This window comes from Chrysemys picta, chromosome 1 (genome assembly GCF_011386835.1).
Source record: "Chrysemys picta bellii isolate R12L10 chromosome 1, ASM1138683v2, whole genome shotgun sequence".
Classification (NCBI taxonomy): domain Eukaryota; kingdom Metazoa; phylum Chordata; order Testudines; family Emydidae; genus Chrysemys; species Chrysemys picta.
The window spans coordinates 88,821,049-88,839,397 of record NC_088791.1 but is presented as its reverse complement, the minus strand read 5'-3'; the positions used below and the strand labels follow the sequence as shown (position 1 = coordinate 88,839,397).

General features: G+C 43.3%; 5 protein-coding genes across 5 annotated transcripts; 3 read left to right on the top strand and 2 right to left on the bottom strand.

Moving 5' to 3' along the window:
• Positions 1-557: 557 nt before the first annotated feature.
• LOC101934193 (histone H2A.J) lies at positions 558-3,855 on the bottom strand. The gene has a single exon (XM_065561957.1). The coding sequence runs from the start codon at positions 3,709-3,711 to the stop codon at positions 3,322-3,324; it is 390 nt and encodes a 129-aa protein (XP_065418029.1). The 5' UTR covers positions 3,712-3,855; the 3' UTR covers positions 558-3,321.
• A 105-nt stretch (positions 3,856-3,960) lies between these two features.
• Positions 3,961-5,541, top strand: LOC101934467 (histone H2B 5-like). The gene has a single exon (XM_005308929.3). It carries the CDS (start codon positions 4,086-4,088, stop codon positions 4,464-4,466), a length of 381 nt encoding a protein of 126 aa, XP_005308986.1. The 5' UTR covers positions 3,961-4,085; the 3' UTR covers positions 4,467-5,541.
• On the bottom strand, positions 4,996-5,582 carry LOC101934739 (histone H3). Its single transcript, XM_008174189.4, has one exon. The coding sequence runs from the start codon at positions 5,526-5,528 to the stop codon at positions 5,118-5,120; it is 411 nt and encodes a 136-aa protein (XP_008172411.1). The 5' UTR covers positions 5,529-5,582; the 3' UTR covers positions 4,996-5,117.
• A 3,736-nt stretch (positions 5,583-9,318) lies between these two features.
• Positions 9,319-9,891, top strand: LOC101935037 (histone H2B 8-like). Its single transcript, XM_008174188.4, has one exon. It carries the CDS (start codon positions 9,404-9,406, stop codon positions 9,782-9,784), a length of 381 nt encoding a protein of 126 aa, XP_008172410.1. The 5' UTR covers positions 9,319-9,403; the 3' UTR covers positions 9,785-9,891.
• A 1,957-nt stretch (positions 9,892-11,848) lies between these two features.
• LOC101940151 (histone H3) lies at positions 11,849-15,556 on the top strand. Its single transcript, XM_024110749.3, has one exon. It carries the CDS (start codon positions 11,894-11,896, stop codon positions 12,302-12,304), a length of 411 nt encoding a protein of 136 aa, XP_023966517.1. The 5' UTR covers positions 11,849-11,893; the 3' UTR covers positions 12,305-15,556.
• The last annotated feature ends 2,793 nt before the right edge of the window (positions 15,557-18,349 follow it).

Below are 18,349 nucleotides of genomic sequence, written 5' to 3'. Positions count from 1 at the left end.
CAAAAAAAACACAAAAAACACAAATTGAGATGAATCTAAACAGCAGACAAGGAGGAGATTGCTTATCTTAATAGCTTTCATGTATTGTTTGCATTTCATCTGAGTATGCTTTGTAGTAACCATCACAAATTTATCATGTCTCATACATTTGGGGTTTTTTTAAGTGACAAAGAAGTCCTTTAAAGGGTTATACTAAAAGTGCTAAATGTCTTCTCTCATTTTATCTTGGGGATTCATTAGGCTACATCGACTATTGTTTCTAATAACTACATGAGGGCCTGTCCACAACATAGCGTACAGGAGAAAAACAAAGCAAAAACAACCATTATATTTCTTAAATAACCAGTGTTGATTCTGGTAAGTAACATTTTCTTATTACTGTTATTACTTATTGCTATGATGTGCCTTAATTTTATTTATCATGGTTTATCATCTTCAATAGCAAATTGGCTTCTTCCCTGTTGTTTAGGACCTGATTGTGCCTTAGTTTTCACCAGGTTACAGCCAAAATTATCATGAGCAATCTCTAGCTACTGTTATGGAATGGAAAGAGAATATACAGTTTATTCACTTTTATTGTTATGGATAATTCAGATGTATAATTCAGAACTTTTTGTGAACTTGTAATTAATTAGTTATAACTAGAGCTTATGAGTTCATTTTTGAACTGAGGTAAGGCTCTCATTACCTTTTCAAAAAAAAACCCAAAACACTGAATCATGTTCTATTAGTGCTAAAAAACAAACAAAGAAATCAAATCAAAACAAAACGACCAGTAGGTATAAAATTTTCATGCAGTTCACAATGCAATACAAATATGAGTAATTCATAGAGCTAACATTAATTGTCCAGTTTACTAAAAGCACTTTTGCATACTATTAAATGTAAGTGGAAAAAGAAATAATGGATTGAAAGCATTTTGATCTTTAATTAATGTCCTCTATATAACTTCATGTTTTTACAGCAACAATTTCTGACTAGCAAAATGTCATCAGAAATAATGGTGTAAAAAACCCCAGTCTTTCTTGCTTTTGAAAATACAATCAAAATATTACTCTAGCAACTACTTTGTTTTTTTGCATTTAATAAACAGAAATTATATAGGAATGTAATTAATTCAAACAATAAAATGTCTTTAAAACTTAAAAATAACTTTGTATGTTGTATTGGAATATCTAGAAAGGTACACTATGACAATTACATGTATACATTTACTGTGTTTAGGAGGTAAAATACTTGGTTATGGGAACCAATTCTTCTCTCGTATTCAAAATTCAGAGGAAGTAACAGAAGGTCGGTCCCTTCTCCAAAATCAATTTGAACCGGGGAAAAAAAAAAAAGATTGAAATCACTGGCTTTCTACCCTGATTTGGAGGTAGCCCTTTAAAGACGAAGATCCCCTTGTAGTTGTAATTTTATTTCCAAGGGTACAGTCTTAATTTATTGGTTCTTCTTTAACTCATTATTGGTTTATCCAATGGGAAGCCCTACTGAATAAAAATACCCTGCTTCCCCTTCACCCAGTTGTAAAATCAAATGATTCGGTGGCAATTATTGTGAAAAACAAAACTTTTTTTAACTCTGAAAAAAACACCCCAAAACCCTGCGCGGGCAGAAAAGTCCTTCCCGAGCGGGCTCCTTAATGCACCAATCACAGAATACCTCTGGTGTATGAACAACAGGCGCCAGCTTCCCCCCCACTCCCCCCCCCCCCCAATGAGTTATAGAAAAATTCTGCTAGTACAGTATGTCGGAAACAGCGCTTATTGCTGCTCCGGCTGTTTCTTATCTTTGAGCTAAAGCCTCCGCTGAAAAGCTGAAGGCGGCGGCAGGAGGCTCCAAAACCTGCAAGTCCTCGGGTCCCAGCTGATCAATGTCTGCTTCTAAGCGCAAAGGGCTCTCTTTGACCGCTCTTAGGTGGCCTGCCGGAGGGTACGATGTGGGGAAAAGCAATAGTCTCATCAAAAGTCTGGTGAGCGAGGGCATCTTGGTTCAGACCAAAGCACCCGGGCCTCCCATTTCTTCAAAATCAGCAGGAAGTCGACAGAGACCTAGGAAAAGACGCGCGGGGGGGGCGGGCACAGGCACAAAAAACCCCAACCCCGAAACAAACAACAAAGGCAGAGCCTACGAAACCAACTGTGAAGCAGCCCCATAAGGCTGAGATCGCGAAAAGGAGCTCGGGGAAAAAAAAAAAACCAAGAAAGCAGCCAAGAGCCCGGAAAGGGCTAAAACTACCCAGGCTAAGAAGTCAAAGCGTTGAAGCCCAAGGCTGCCAATCCGAAGCTAAGGAAAGATGAAGGCAAAGAAGGCGGCGCCCAGGAAAAAGTTAAATTAATGAAGATTCTTGTCATTCAAAGAAACCCAAAGCCATCCACTCCTTCCCCAAAATAGCTGACAAGGTTCGTTTATTAACAACCTCACGGTGCTTTTCATGGAAGGGAGAAATTCCCTTTTCAATCTTGCCCCTTAAAATCACAGGAAAGGGCCCAATAAAACATACTTTTGTGGGCTCGTTGGGAGTGAACATGAAGCAGCCCCGGGGAAATGGGGTTTATTTGGGTCATTCGCGCCACAGACCGGACGCCCTTGCTAGAAAGCAAACGAATGGGAACACCTTTACAGATCACTTGTAGCTTTCATTTTCTTCGGGTAGAGGATTCGATGTACTAAGAAAATTACTTAGAAGATTCAATACTAGTGTTAGAGTCGAGCGTTAGGGGAGTGAGTTACTGTAACTCCACGCTTCTTGTGTGAGGGAGAGAAGTTGTGTGCGCCCGAGAGAATATAGCTTCGGCCACCAGGTGGGGGTAAGGAGAAATGTAGTGATCATCTATAGACAAGAGTCCCTTTTCTAGTCTACGGGCGGGAGCAGGGTTAAATTTGGAAAGCCTGCTCCGCTGTGCAAGGAATTGATCCTTAGCAATCCGCACAGCTCGATCTTTTAAGGGGAAAAAGACAACATTGTATAAACGCTGCTTTGCTATCCAGGCGAGGAAATAATTTAAACACCAGATACCTCCCTCTCAGGATATTTTAGTTGGTTTCCACTCAGATTAGAAACACTCCCTGCCCCCCAAGTACAAATGACCTATAAAGAAAGGTATGGCATGCCCCATTTTTCATATTTATTTTCTAACCCACAACCAAACCTTAGTGCTGCTGGTTAATATTTCAAAACAGATACAACATGGCTGTTTTCTACTAACATCCTTTACTGCTAAGAAAGTCAGCGATAACACAGCTTTTTTTGATTTTGTGGGTGGCTCTGAAAAGAGCCTTTGGGTTGTTGTTTTTTTAGTAAAGATTCTTGTTCGGGTTTTACTTGCTCTTGGCCTTGTGGCTCTCAGTTTTCTTAGGCAACAGCACGGCCTGGATGTTGGGTAGGACACCGCCTTGAGCGATGGTGACTTTCCCCAACAGCTTGTTGAGCTCCTCGTCGTTACGGATGGCGAGCTGCAGGTGACGGGGGATGATCCTCGTTTTCTTATTATCCCGCGCCGCGTTGCCGGCCAGCTCCAGAATTTCAGCGGTCAAATACTCCAGCACCGCAGCCATATAGACCGGGGCTCCAGCCCCCACCCGCTCAGCGTAATTGCCTTTGCGGAGCAGGCGGTGCACACGGCCCACCGGGAACTGCAGCCCAGCCCGCGAGGAACGAGACTTTGCCTTAGCCCGCACCTTACCGCCCTGCTTTCCTCGGCCTGACATGATTGATGATCGCTTCAAACAGCACTCACAGTAACAAAAGTCAAATAGAAAAAGAATGATCTCACTGGAGCCCTCCCTACCCTTATATCCGTTCTATTTGAAGAGGTAAACGCTCTTTGATAGGCTGAAGTGGCGTTAGTATCTAAACAACCAATGGAGACGCGGATCCAACTCTGGCCAATAGTGGGATTCGATGTGCTGGTGGAGACGTCTCTTGTGCGTCCGCCCAATAGTAAATCAAGGACAGTCGTTTATTTGCATAAGGTATCTATAAATACAGCAGTTGGGGGGGGGGGGTAGTTCGTGTTATTCAGGCTGAATTGCAGTAGGTGTGTAAGTGAGAGAAGCACGTGGTAAAGCAGAAGTTGTCGAAAATGCCTGAACCAGCAAAATCTGCTCCCGCTCCTAAGAAAGGATCTAAGAAAGCTGTGACTAAGGTCCAAAAAAAGGGGGATAAGAAACGTAGGAAGAGCAGGAAAGAAAGTTATTCCATCTATGTCTACAAAGTGCTGAAACAAGTTCATCCGGATACTGGCATCTCCTCCAAGGCTATGGGTATAATGAACTCTTTTGTAAATGACATCTTCGAGCGTATTGCTGGGGAGGCGTCTCGCCTGGCACATTATAACAAGCGATCAACCATCACTTCCCGGGAGATCCAGACCGCTGTAAGACTGCTGCTGCCGGGCGAGTTAGCCAAACACGCTGTGTCTGAGGGCACCAAGGCTGTCACCAAGTACACCAGCTCTAAGTAAATGGTTTACTAATTGACCACTTAATCTATAACCCAAAGGCTCTTTTAAGAGCCCTCCATCTTTTCAATGAAAGAGCTCTATTATCATTAACAGCATTATGTGTTCCCCAAACTACATTGAGTATTTTAAAAACAAGAGGCTTAATATGTTGGAAGAAATAGGAATTGTTTTCACTATATATGTGACAAGTATTTTTAAACCACAGTTCCTATTCGACCCCTATAAAAATGCTTTTTACATATAGGACTATACCAAAGGTTCATTCTGTCCAGGTCTGGCTTCCTGCAGGAGAACGATTTTTGGCTAGCAGCTTTTAAGATTCTACAGCTGAACGCTGATGCTATTTAAAAGGGAACATCCAAATTATTGACTATATTTTAAAGCCCGCCTTAGTCACAACAGGACACAATTATTCAATACACTTAGAGAACACTAATCACCCCGTTAGTTGAAGTGAAGCTCGTTTCAACCAAATGACTTACCCAAACCAAGTTCTAAATGCTCATGTAGTCATCTTCAATTAAACGCAAAACAAATAGAGGGAATAAATTATAGGATTGTTACAGCTCCTTTCAGTGTGCATGTAGTGGCTCTTAAAAGAGCCTTTGGGTCGTTTGGAGTAGGTTGTTACTAGAAGTTGAAGGGCAGCCTTTAAGCCCTCTCACCACGGATACGCCGGGCTAACTGGATGTCCTTAGGCATGATGGTGACTCTCTTAGCGTGAATAGCACACAGGTTAGTATCTTCAAAGAGCCCCACCAAGTAGGCTTCGCTGGCCTCCTGCAGGGCCATAACAGCCGAGCTCTGGAAACGCAAATCGGTCTTGAAATCTTGGGCGATTTCACGGACCAGGCGCTGGAAGGGTAATTTGCGGATGAGCAGCTCAGTAGATTTCTGATAGCGGCGGATCTCTCGCAAGGCTACGGTACCAGGTCGGTAACGATGAGGTTTTTTTACTCCCCCAGTAGCAGGAGCGCTCTTCCGGGCAGCTTTGGTAGCCAACTGTTTACGGGGGGCTTTGCCACCGGTAGACTTACGGGCGGTCTGCTTTGTTCTGGCCATTTTCAACAACGCAGTCTTACCTCTCGAAGACAAATGGGAAAACTAGTAACTGCTTTATCACTGGAGGTATTTATAGGCAAACTCTCCTTTCTGATTGGCTGATCGGAAGGATTCATATGTCATTGGATATTTTGAAAATTTGAAAACCCCGCTTTTTAATAGACAAATGAGACATTTCCCGCCTCGCCACCATCCTAGCACTTACTGTTTTTTGTTTTGTTTTGGAAAACGGCTTCCGGGGGCGGGAGGACGGACATGTTCTGTGAAATTCACGATTCTTGGACTACACCAGCATAGGTGTTTTTTAAATATTTTCTCTCTCTGAAATATCACTTTACAAAGCCATTCCTTATTTCCATGCACTTAAAAAAAAAAACGGAGGCTCCATGTCTCACTATTAGGCTTGCAAAATTTCCAGCTTGCAAGACGTCTGCTGCTGCCGAGGGAACTAGCTAGACAGACTGTGATCAAGGACACCAAACTTTCTCCACCTGGAGAATTTCTCCTGCAGAAAGTGTTCCGAACTACCCACCTTGCAGTAAAAGAGCTGTAATACTGGACTTTAAATCGTTTATTTGCGTATATTGCAAGTTCTATATGAAGTAACATAATTGGAGCCAAATTAGGCTTTTGTGTGTTCTCCTGAACCCTTACATTTATCATTAGCATTTTCATTGTTTCAACCTGACTGTGATTGTTTTTTTTTTCCTGACATGTAATGAAGGAACTATAGAACACAGATTTTCCTATGTTTCTTATAAATCAATGGATATTAACTTATTACTTTAAAAAGAATATTAAGATTAAGTAATAAGTGTCCTTTTCTTTCGTTGGGCATTATTAGTATATAATTTGTCCAATAGATTGAAAATCTCTTGGATATTGTTTTAATTTGTGGCTATTTAGGTGGCAGCACAAATATCCTTCAATTTTCCCCCCTCTCAGACTTAGGGGCACTCTGCCTCCATGAAGGACTGCTTTACTCTCCTTCTGTCCCGCCTTAAACCTTAATCAAACCAATACATTCTGAAATGGTAATCCCTTGCAATACTTAAGTTGTAAAAGGCACTAGTTTTTCTGTCTACATTTTCATCCTGATATATCTTTGCTCACAAGAATCAACCTGGCTTAATATGAGGTCCGAAGCAGCAGACAAATGGGATACAAACCAAAAGATATATTAAAAAAAAGAACAGGAGTACTTGTGGCACCTTAGCGACTAACAAAAGATATCAGTCTCCCTTTCTCCCTCTTCCTCTCCCACAATAAATGTTTCAGGCCTTCTACAGACAACAGACTCCATTTTCTGCTCAAAGTTGAGCATCACACTTGCAAATCATTAAAAAGTATTGTCAGTAATTTTGCCTGTTCCACACAATTTATAACTAGTTCTTACATTCCTTCACCTGTAAAAAAAGATTAGAGCCATATTAACACAATGCAGGGAAAGACTAATATACAACAGCAGGCTTAAGGGTAGTCAACCGTATGAACCTACAAAATCTGTGGCTTTTCATGTAATAATCACATACTATTTTTTTAAACAGAAAAACTGCCTCTTTCAGTCCCACAATGGACTGTGCTCATGGAATAAGCCTAAATTAGGTGGAATCATGCCTCAGTTTCCCACCTTATACAGTGCTTTCATTTAGTTCCACCCTTAATTGTACTAAATCCTCTGATTGGTGACCTCTTAAAACTGTCCGAAATGGTTGAAAGGTGGCAGCATGTTATTTTGTAACTAAGTTGTTGAAAGAAAGAATTAAAGGAGTCTGAAAAACTGTATTTTCTAGGTAACTTGCAATATTCAGTGCCATCCTTCCTTCCTCCTCACACATCACCCCATCCCTTTAAGGAGCACCCTTACAAATTTCCCAATCAAGTCCCCTATTAGGAGAACCCATACCCCACTATCCAGACAGTATTTTCCACCCTTTGCTTTCTGGGGTGTGAGCAATGACACAGAAGCTTGTATTACAGGAAGGCTCATCTATCTTGTGAAAGTTGTCATTTATCACCCCAGTTTAGCAAACCTCCACATGCAAATTTCATTTCTGCCAGTGAAACCCAGACCTTCTGTCACTAAAACAAACCCAACTCCCCAAAGGGAGATAAGTCCTCTTTTGAAATATTTCTGTCAGCAAAAAGTCAATGTAGTTACTGCATTACCTGTGCCAGTACAAAACATTTCCCCAGCTACAGTCCCACTATGCCTCTGCCAGGACAGGGATTGCTCTCAGCACAATTTTGAACTCCACTGACCAGGGTTCAGAGTAGTAATGGTTACAGGTTTCTTCATTTCATTTCAGACAAACGTAGGGTGACCAGACAGCAAGTGTGAAAAATTGGGATGGGAGTGGAGGGTAATAGGAGCCTATATAAGAAAAAGACCCCAAAATTGGGACTGTCCCTATAAAATCGGGACATCTGGTCACCCTACACAAACGTAACTCAAGATACAGAAGACCATTACTCCCTTAAATCTGAGCATAAATAATCTGCCAATGTACATAGATTATATTTTTATATTCTTTATTACAGATTAACACATTTAACTTCAACACACCCCTTCCTTGCCATTTCTATCCTGCACACATGCATCACTTCTCACCTGCTCTGATTCAGTTTTACAGTCAATCCCCTAAAGCTACATTCTTCTGGGCCTTTCCCAAGTTCACCTTTACATTGATGATGCATTGTGAAGCCCTTATTCTCAATCCTTGTTCCCTTTCCCATACATTTCTATATATAGCTGAAAATATTTTAGATAGATCTATAAGATAAAGCTGTGAGTACCTATAATTCATACTGCAATGTAAAGCAAACAGTAGAAGGAAGCTTTAACCCACCATTTGTCTCTCCAAGGGAGCTATTTTCCAATAGCTGCAAAATGAGGTAATTCAGTTCCAGATATTGTGCAAAGGAGAGAGGCTGAGAGTACAGTGTGCAAGGGGAAACTATTGGTGATCTGTAGAAAAAAGTCCCATTTCTGACCCTTTGGTGGAAGTGGGATTAAATCCATTAGTTAGTTTGAAAAGCCTGCCAGGATTGGACAGCGACAAAACACACAGCTTCTCTCCTTAAAATAGATTCAACATTACAAAGACTTTTCTTTCTCCATTCAAGAGAGAGAGAGTGAGAGAGAGAGAGAGTAGTGTGTTAGGGGGAGGGGTGATATTGAGAAAATTGTTGCTATGCTAAACAGAAACTACCTGATTTTTGTTTGTTTCCAGTCAGATTCGTCGGCCATTAGGAATAATATTTAAAATCTGAGCAAAAATGACCTGGAAAGGAAGGAGATGGGAGAAGAGAGGATAATTTATCGTATTGTTGCTTTAGTACACTTGTTAATTGAATTCATTACTTGTTAATGTTCTAATGCACCCCTATCCCAATGGTACTGCTAGATGTTTTAAAAGTAGGGAATGTTACTTTACATTAAGATTTTTTTTTACTAGACTCAGAAAATCTCAGCAAAAGGAAAACTTAAACTACGTTATTTCCCTGCTTTTCCCGGCCCCGTAGTGTACGTCGCACTAACAACTATCTAGAGAAGGAAAAGTACAAAAAAATGCAACGCTCTCGTCTCCCTCCCATACTATCAACCTTAGGAGAGTTAAATGATTTTCGATAGGCTAAAAAGATGTGATTGTCTGATCAGCCAATGATAATGCGGATCTAACTCTGATCAATAGAGAGACAAGATGTGACGGGTGACTTGTCACGTCCAATAGGAAACGAGGAAAGAGAGGTTCTTTATTTGCATGAGGTTATATAAAGGAGGGGCAGCAGCGAGTTTCACCCGTATTGATTTTTCTAAGAGTGTCTAACAGACAGTTTTAAGGAAGAGTAAGACTACATTCAACAGTCTAAAAATGCCTGAACCAGCAAAATCTGCTCCAGCTGCAAAGAAGGGGTCTAAGAAAGCCGTGACTAAGACTCAGAAGAAAGGAGACAAGAAGCGTAGAAAGACAAGGAAAGAAAGTTATTCTATTTACGTATATAAAGTGTTGAAGCAAGTTCATCCGGATACTGGTATCTCTTCTAAGGCTATGGGTATAATGAATTCTTTTGTAAATGACATCTTTGAGCGTATCGCTGGGGAAGCGTCTCGCCTGGCGCATTACAACAAGCGCTCGACTATAACTTCCCGGGAGATCCAGACCGCTGTGCGCCTGTTACTACCTGGCGAGCTGGCCAAACATGCTGTGTCTGAGGGTACCAAGGCTGTTACCAAATACACCAGCTCTAAGTAAATATCTGGCTAACTAAATCTGTAATCCAAAGGCTCTTTTAAGAGCCAATCATATTTTCATTCAAAGAGCATAGGATCACTAACAAGTATCATTTTGTATTTTTCAAACTGCATCAAGTCGTTTGTGAAGGGGTAATAAATCAGGCAGGCATTAAGTCTTACGAAACTATTTCCAAGTAACTTGTTAGCAGTTTTTCTTCCCAAAATTTGTGCAGAAAAGGGGCCTGGATTCTCTTTACTAATTATAATAAACAAGCACTTGTATTTGCTACAGTCTAGGTGAAAAGATTCTTATCACTTCTCTAAAAGTGATCAAAGCCACCCGTTACTGAAGTAGCATAATGATTAAGTGGTATCCAGGCAACATCTTAGCAACACATTAGGTTTAAAAACTGATTTTATACATAATTTTCTGGGATCTGTTGGTTTTCAAACTAATCATTTTTGTCATTGTTCCCTAATATCTCATTCCTCCCTACCATCTCCCCATGCCTGAAAACTTTTTAGTTGTCAATTTCTTACATCAAGACATTAAAAAACAGTTTTCCTTTTATTTTCGAAGCACCTTTTCCCTATTTAGCCATAAACTTTCATTTGGCCACTGTATAGATTTATGGGATTACAGATAGGTTAGCCATTCTGAAGAAGTTTGTTGAAATGGAATTTTAAACAAAACACACATAGGAACCAGGATCAGATCTGATTACAGTTATAGCAACACAGTTATTATTCTATTACTTTATACTATAGAACCCTTAGGTAGTAATCCTCTAGGATTTCACTATGATCCATTCTCACCTATTTAGCTGGCAGGGGCACAAAAAGTTTGGTTATGGTATATTCTCTAAAAGGGTCAGTTCCATTGCCTTTTTACTTTCATGGCTGAGAAGCTAAGACGTTTTGTAGGCTTGAAAAAGCGACAGTACAAACTAAAGACGTAAATGAAGTTTCAGTTAATTGGCAGGAGTTGGGGGTGGCCCTTTCTATACCCTGGATGAGCTTTAACCTCCAAACTTATAAAGAGTTGGGCTCGATATTTCAGGACATAACCCATTCTCGTGGCTATCAAGGTCTTTCTTTTCCTGGTCTCAGCATAAATAGCATCATCGAGGATCACCCGTAGATGAGGCCAGAGATACATTTCACCACTACAGCAAACGCGGTGACAGAAAATCGGTAATACATGAATATTATTTCGAGGCATTTTCTGTGATGCTTAAACCCACTTTTACTATGATCATTTTCTCCTTCACCACGTTCAAACATTTTATTAGACATCTTCAGTAATAATAAAATGACTGTGGGCTGCTGACTTGCATAGCGCGTCTATGATTTATCCGACCTGATTGAAAACTGAGTTGAGATTTTTGAACGGATGAAATGATACTCCTACTTCTTAAAGCCAGATATTGAACATACACAGCCTTCTTTGGAGACAAGTTATTTTATCATTAGAAAACTAAACAATAACTTTATTTTACTCTGTAAATATTGCGCCTCATTAGTATAAAACTCCTCTCTTTCACAATCACACTTGAGATTATAAAGGAGGACATAAGCAGAGTAAACAGATCCTTTATACGGTGCTGGTGGCCCTCTGTCTGAAAGGAAGAAAAATATAAGGCATTTGTATCGCTTTAAAAAGCAGCAAATTAAAACATAAAAGAGAATCAGAACAAAGATATTTTTTACGCGTTCGAGGAATCATGTGATTTAAATGTTCTCCCCTGTCTCCGGGAGTGCTGCTCGTGCTAAGCTTTCTTAGATGGAAGAAGGAAGTAGTAATAAAGTTCAGGGATACAGATTCGATCACTTTGAAAATGATATAGTCGGAACCCCGAGCCACACCCCCCCCCGAAAAAAATAGGCGGTAGCAGATGTGTGATGGCGCGATAGGAAACTGGCCACTGATCATTGTGAAGGGGAAATCATGATGAACTGGGCGGGCTTTTCAAATTTTCACATTGTCCAATGACATTTGGCTTCTTCGAAACGGCCAATCAGAGAAGAGAGTTTAGTTATAAATACCGCCTGAAAGTTACAGCTCTTATTCATTTCAATCCATTCGTTGTGGTTCAACGTCTTTTACACAGGGACTAAGTGTGTTAACATGGCCAGGACCAAGCAGACTGCTCGTAAGTCTACTGGTGGCAAAGCCCCCCGTAAGCAGCTGGCTACCAAAGCTGCTCGGAAGAGCGCGCCTGCCACTGGGGGAGTGAAGAAACCTCATCGTTACCGACCCGGCACTGTTGCCTTGCGAGAGATCCGCCGCTACCAGAAATCCACTGAGCTGCTCATCCGCAAATTGCCCTTCCAGCGCCTGGTCCGTGAAATCGCCCAGGATTTCAAGACCGACTTACGCTTCCAGAGCTCGGCCGTTATGGCCCTGCAGGAGGCCAGCGAAGCCTACTTGGTGGGGCTCTTTGAAGATACTAACCTGTGTGCTATTCACGCCAAGAGAGTCACCATCATGCCCAAGGACATCCAGTTAGCCCGGCGTATCCGTGGTGAGAGGGCTTAAAGGCTGCAGCTTCTAGTAACAAAAACTACTCCAAATGACCCAAAGGCTCTTTTAAGAGCCACTACACGCACACTGAAAGGAGCTGTAACCTGTTCCTAGCGTCCCTTTTTCTAAGTACGAAACTTGTTTTAGAGCTTTATTTCAAGTGAAAATTGCGGATACATATACAGATTATATTAAAAGCAGGAGGTAGTTTACTAATCCTGTAACGTTCCATTCTCCAGCTATCTCCACCTTTTGTGATTTAATGTTAAATTTAAATTCATTACCATAACGCGCCTAAACAAAAGAAATTTGCTATTTAAGATAGCGCCTTCTACTTATTGTTTTGTTCATTTAAAAATATTGCATAATCCCATTCTAATGTAAATTTACAAGTCTCTAGATAAAAATTAACAAGGTTAAGTGAATGCCCCAAAGCAGTGCTTATTATAAACTGAAGATGATCAGCACTGCTTCGTGCTGCTAAGTGCCCCTGATAAAACATCATGTTTATTGTATTTTTTTTAAGGAAATAATGCATTGCTCCAAATGGGCACATTTGTGGAAGTTCAAAATGAAGTTAAGTTTAAAGCTTTATAAGAAATATTTCACAGCAAGTAAGTTCGCATCCTGCAAAAAGTCTTGTGTTCAAGCTATAAAAGCATAAAAGCTCCTCTTGGTGGAAGTGTAGCAGCTTTTGGAAGAGCCTTGGGGTAGTTTTATAGAGTTTCTTTGTTTTTCAAATTGCCCAGAAGACGGTTGGAATGTTCTCAGCCCTCTCACCTCGGATACGCCGGTTACACGGAAGGAAGCAAATGTCATTGGACAACTTGAAAAATTGAAAAGCCCGCTCTGTGCTTAGAGAAATACATCCCTCCCTCATTGATTCCTCACAGTAACCTCATGGGCCTAATACATGAATCTTGCGCTTCCCTGAGTGGCCCCATTCTATTGTTTCCTCTCTGTTTTTTTTTTTTTTTTTTAAACAAGCACTTTCACTCTACAGCATGCACTCTCCTGTATTTCTTTTTCGTTTCTTCTGTTATACATATAGGTGGTCAGGGATTTAATTATGACTTTCAAACTGACCAAATCTGTGAACATGAACGTTATTCAGCTTCCTCTTCTTTGGTACTAGCAATCATCATGAATAGGGTGACCAGATGTCCTGTTTTTTAAAGGGACGGTCCCGTTTTTGGGCACCTGTTACCTTCCCTCCCCTCCCCTCCACACTTTCGCTTTTTTTCATAGTTGAGTATCTGGTCATCCTAATAATGAACCCCAATTCCTGGCGAATGGGAGGGTAATCAAGTACAGGATTTGAATGCATAGAAAAATCCCTTCTCATTTAATTTTGTTTTAATTTGCATATTTTAAGATAGTTATATCCTACAGTTCTTCCCCTTGGACTGAGTGGCACACACAGCTCCTGGAAGATCTGTTTACAGTACTCTCTTTCCCTCCATCCTTAAATTCTAAAATCTGAGGCCTTGGCTACACTTGCAGATGTACAGCGCTGTGAGTTAAACCTGACTTCGTGCAGCTGAGTAGGGAGAGCGCTGCAGTCTGTCCACACTGACAGCTGCCCAGCACACTATTGTGGCCACATTTGCGGCAATTTCAGCGCTATTGGGAGCGGTGCATTATGGGCAGCTATCTCACAGAGCACCTTTTCCCATTCTGGCGCCATGGGTTGTGGGAAGGGGGCGTGGGTGCGGGGGATTCTGGGTCCTGTTCCAATGCCCCGTGATGCATCGCTTCGCATCTTAGAAATCCCTTTGTTTCCATCCACCTTTGGCGCCATCTTTCAACGGTTTCTGTGCAGCGAAATCTGTCTACGGGAAATGGAGTCCGAACTGCTGAGGCGTATGCTGATGAGTCTCGCCAGCACTTCATGTTTGGCTATCGAACTATTCCTTAAGATCCAAAGTGACAGTGTTAGTGAGGGTGAGGATTCCGATGATGCTATCAAGACACGTAACGCATATGACACGAAATTGCTTGTGGAATTCACGGACATGCTCAGCACCGTGGAACGCCGCTTTTGGGTTCGGGAAACAAGCTCTGAGTGGTGGGATCACATCGTCATGGAAGTCTGGGATGACGAGCAGTGGTTGCAGAACTTTCGGACGAGAAAAGCCACTTTCATGGGACTGTGTGAGGAGCTTGCCCCCACCCTGCGGCGCAAGGACACGAGATTGAGAGCTGCCCTGCCAGTGGAGAAGCGGGTGGCTATTGCAGTATGGAAGCTGGCAACTCCAGACAGCTACCGGTCGGTCGCAAACCAGTTTGGAGTGGGAAAGTCAACCGTTGGAATCGTGTTGATGGAAGTTTGCAAGGCCATTAATCGCATCCTACTCAGAAGAACCGTGACTCTGGGTAACGTGCAGGACATAGTGGATGGCTTTGCAAAAATGGGGTTCCCTACTGTGGAGGGGCAATAGATGGGACGCACATTCCTATATTGGCACCACCCCACCTAGGATCCGAGTACGTTAATCGGAAGGGGTATTTCTCTATGGTTCTCCAGGCACTTGAGGATCACCGTGGGTGTTTCATTGACATTAACACAGGCTGGCCCGGAAAGGTGCATGACGCACGCATCTTTCGGAACACTTGGCTGTTCAGGAAGATGCAGGCCGGGACTTTTTTCCCAGAGAGGAAGATCACGGTAGGGGAAGTTGAAATGCCCATTGTGATCCTTGGAGATCCCGCTTACCCATTAATGCCGTGGCTCATGAAACCCTACACAGGGAGCCTTGATAGCAGCAAGGAACGGTTCAACTACAGGCTGAGCCGGTGCCGAATGACTGTGGAGTGTGCCTTTGGCCGTTTAAAGGCCCGCTGGCGATCTCTGTATGGGAAGCTGGACTTGGCCGAAAGCAGCATCCCCGCGGTTATATCCGCGTGCTGTGCCCTCAATAATATTTGTGAAGGGAGGGGTGAAAGCTTCACTCAGGCATGGACCTCCGAGGTTGAACACCTGGAGGCTGAATTTGCACAGCCAGAGAGCAGGGCTATTACAGGGGACCAGTGTGGGGCTGCAAGGATTAGGGATGCCTTTGGGGAGCAATTTGAGGCTGAAAACCAGCAGTGATATCTGGTGCCCTGCACGGGAGTGAAGTGCAGTAGTTCCAATCTTTAGGAATCAGTGTCTGCTTAGCAGACAAGCAGACTTGCGGTGCCTGTTTATTTCCTGGGCTAAGGAGTCTTTTACTTTATGCAATAATAAAGAATGTTTTCAAAGCCGAATAATCCATTTATTGATAAAAAAAAATATATTTATTGAAAAGAAACAAGGGGGTGGAGTGGGGAACAGTGCAATCACAGATTCGTGTATGTCCTGTCTGGTGTGCTGTGCAGTGAGTGCTGCACTTCAGGGCAGCTATACTGCATGGTGATGGGGGTTGAGTGCAGAGGGTAAGGGTCGTGGTCTTCAGGGTTGGGTGGTGAAGATACTGGTGTTGGAGGCAGCGGGTGGCGTGAAGAACACGTAAGTTGGGGAAAGTGGGTTGGAGGTGACAGTGGGGCACAACGGACAGAGTTTTGGGACAAGGGCTGTAGTGGTGGGTGGCGTTTGCGTTTTCGGTACTGCTCCTCTTTCTGCATGGCTACCACCTCCTGGATAGTATCTGCTTGGCGCTCCAGGATACTGATGAGCCTATCAGTGCTTTGCTGCCGGTGCACAGTGCTTTGCCACCAGTGCGCTGCGTTTTCCTGGTGGATCCTGCTTTCTATCTCCCTCCAGTTCTGTGCTTTCTCATTCTCTTTAATAGATTGCCGCATCACTTCTTGGAGCATGTCTTCTTTGCTTTTTTGCGGTCTCTTCCTGAGTCTTTGCAGTCTCTGAGCAGGTGATAAGAGGGATGGCTGAGGTCTCAAGTTTGATGCAGCTGTATAGGCAAAATGCAACATTTAACAGAGGCAGCATTGTTTATACCAGACAGAGTAATGATTCCCCCCGCACTTAAGGAGTATAAAACACACAGGGTCTACACAATAGCATAATTTTCCCGTCCAAAACAGAGCACACATATCCCACGGGAGCCTCAAAATGGTGAGTAATGGGGACTGATTGTTTCAGGGCTGCACTGTCCTCTGCGTTTCTGTGCCTTGGGGAGAGCCAACAGCTTCAAGGGGCACCTACACTGAACACTGTCCCAACATTTTCCACAGGAGTTCGTCCTGGACGATATCTCACTGCTGAGGGTGACCTGGGAAGCAAGGGAGGGTCTTCTACTGCAATGCGGCTTCTGCCCTGGCCCATATGCAGCTTGCCTGTGTGCAGCAATGGTCCCCCCACCCCTCGCGGCACAGTGTTGTGGACACGTTAGCCTGGCTGGGACAAGGACCACGGTGGCTCTCCCTATAAACCTGCGCAAGCGCATTGCACACGTTCTGGATGAGACATTTGAGGGGATTACCGAGGCCGATTACCACGATGTGATAAACCACATCAACGCACTATTCCGCATCTAGGCATGCATGCCTAACCCTCCTCTCCCAAAGAGCCCGCACCAAAAAAATTCCTTCCCGAAAAAAAAAACCCGCTTACCGGGAACCTGCTCTTCTGTTTGTCCTCCACCAAGTACCAACCACTGTGACTGGCTACCATCCTCCTGGCTCGAGAAGAGCTCCTGGCTGCATGGCTCCAGGGATTCCAGGGTGTCTCCATCTGGCCCACCACCATCACTCCCGTTTTCATCCTCCTCCTTCGCCTCCTCCTCTTCCTCCCCCCTCCCCCCACCGGCTCTGAAGTGTCCATGGTGGTGCTCAGAGTGGAGGTGGGGTTAACCCCAAGTATCGCATCCAGCTCCTTGTAGAATCTGCACGTCGCGGGGGGAGCACCCGAGCGGCCGTTTGCGTCGCGGGCTTTGCGGTAGACACTCCGCAGCTCCTTGACTTTAATCCTGCACTGCAGGGTGTCCCGGTCATGGCCCCTTTCCATCATGTCCTTTGATACCTTCCTGAAGGTATCGGAATTCCTACGGCTGGAGCGTAGCTGGGACTGGACAGCTTCCTCCCCCCAAACACTGATGTGGTCCAGCAACTTGCCATTGCTCCATGCTGGGGCTTGCTTGGCGCGTGGAGGCATGGTCACCTGGAAAGATTCGCTGATAGCACTCCACGCCGCGCTGGGCTGAGCAAACAGGAAGGGGATTTTTAAAATTCCTGGGGAATGTAAAGGGTCGGTCACATGGTTGGTTACCTGAGGCCAGGGCAGTAGAGTTTAAACTGATGACCAGAGTGGCTAGAATAGGCATTGTGGGATACTGCCGAATAATTCTGAAGGCCATTCACAGCGCATTGGGTGGCCACACTGGCGCCGCAGCGCTGCAGCGGCAGCGCTGCACTCGCTATTCCTCTCGGAGAGGTGGAGTACATGCAGCGCTGCAACCAAGGAGATACAGCACTGCAAATGCCTTGCCAGTGTGGACGGGGAGTGAGTTACAGCGCTGGGGGTGGCTTTACAGCGCTGCAACTCACAAGTGTAGCCAAGGCCATAGATACTTAAAGGTAACAAAACTTCTCTGCACATGGCAGATAAATAGGTTAGCATCCTGGAGATTTAGTAATTTAAAGGGTTTCATACTATAAACTAATAGAAAGAATAATTGTGTCAATGTGATTCCGTAATCAGATTTAATCCTGGTTCCTGTGCATATTTTGTTTTAAATTCCACCTTATTGAAAGTTCCTCAGAACAGATACCTCCCCCCGCCCCCAATTTCACAAACATGTTCAGAAATTAAATAAGTTTATGGCTAAGTGAAAAAAAACTGCTTTGAAAATACAGAAGAAAATAGGGAAATTACTTGATGTAAGAAATGAGTTGATTTTATGCAGCTGCACTCTCTAAGGACTCTCTTCAGGGACAGAGGGAGGATGGGGAGAAACAAGAGATTTGGGTTATAGTATCTAAGATTTTTAGTTAGTAAACCCAGTGAGATTGCAACAGTTTAAATTTGCTTTCTATAAGCGTGATTCTGATATGTTGAATTAATGTTAGGTGAATACCAGTTTAATCATACCTTCATTACAGCAGTGTGGGGATATTAACCAT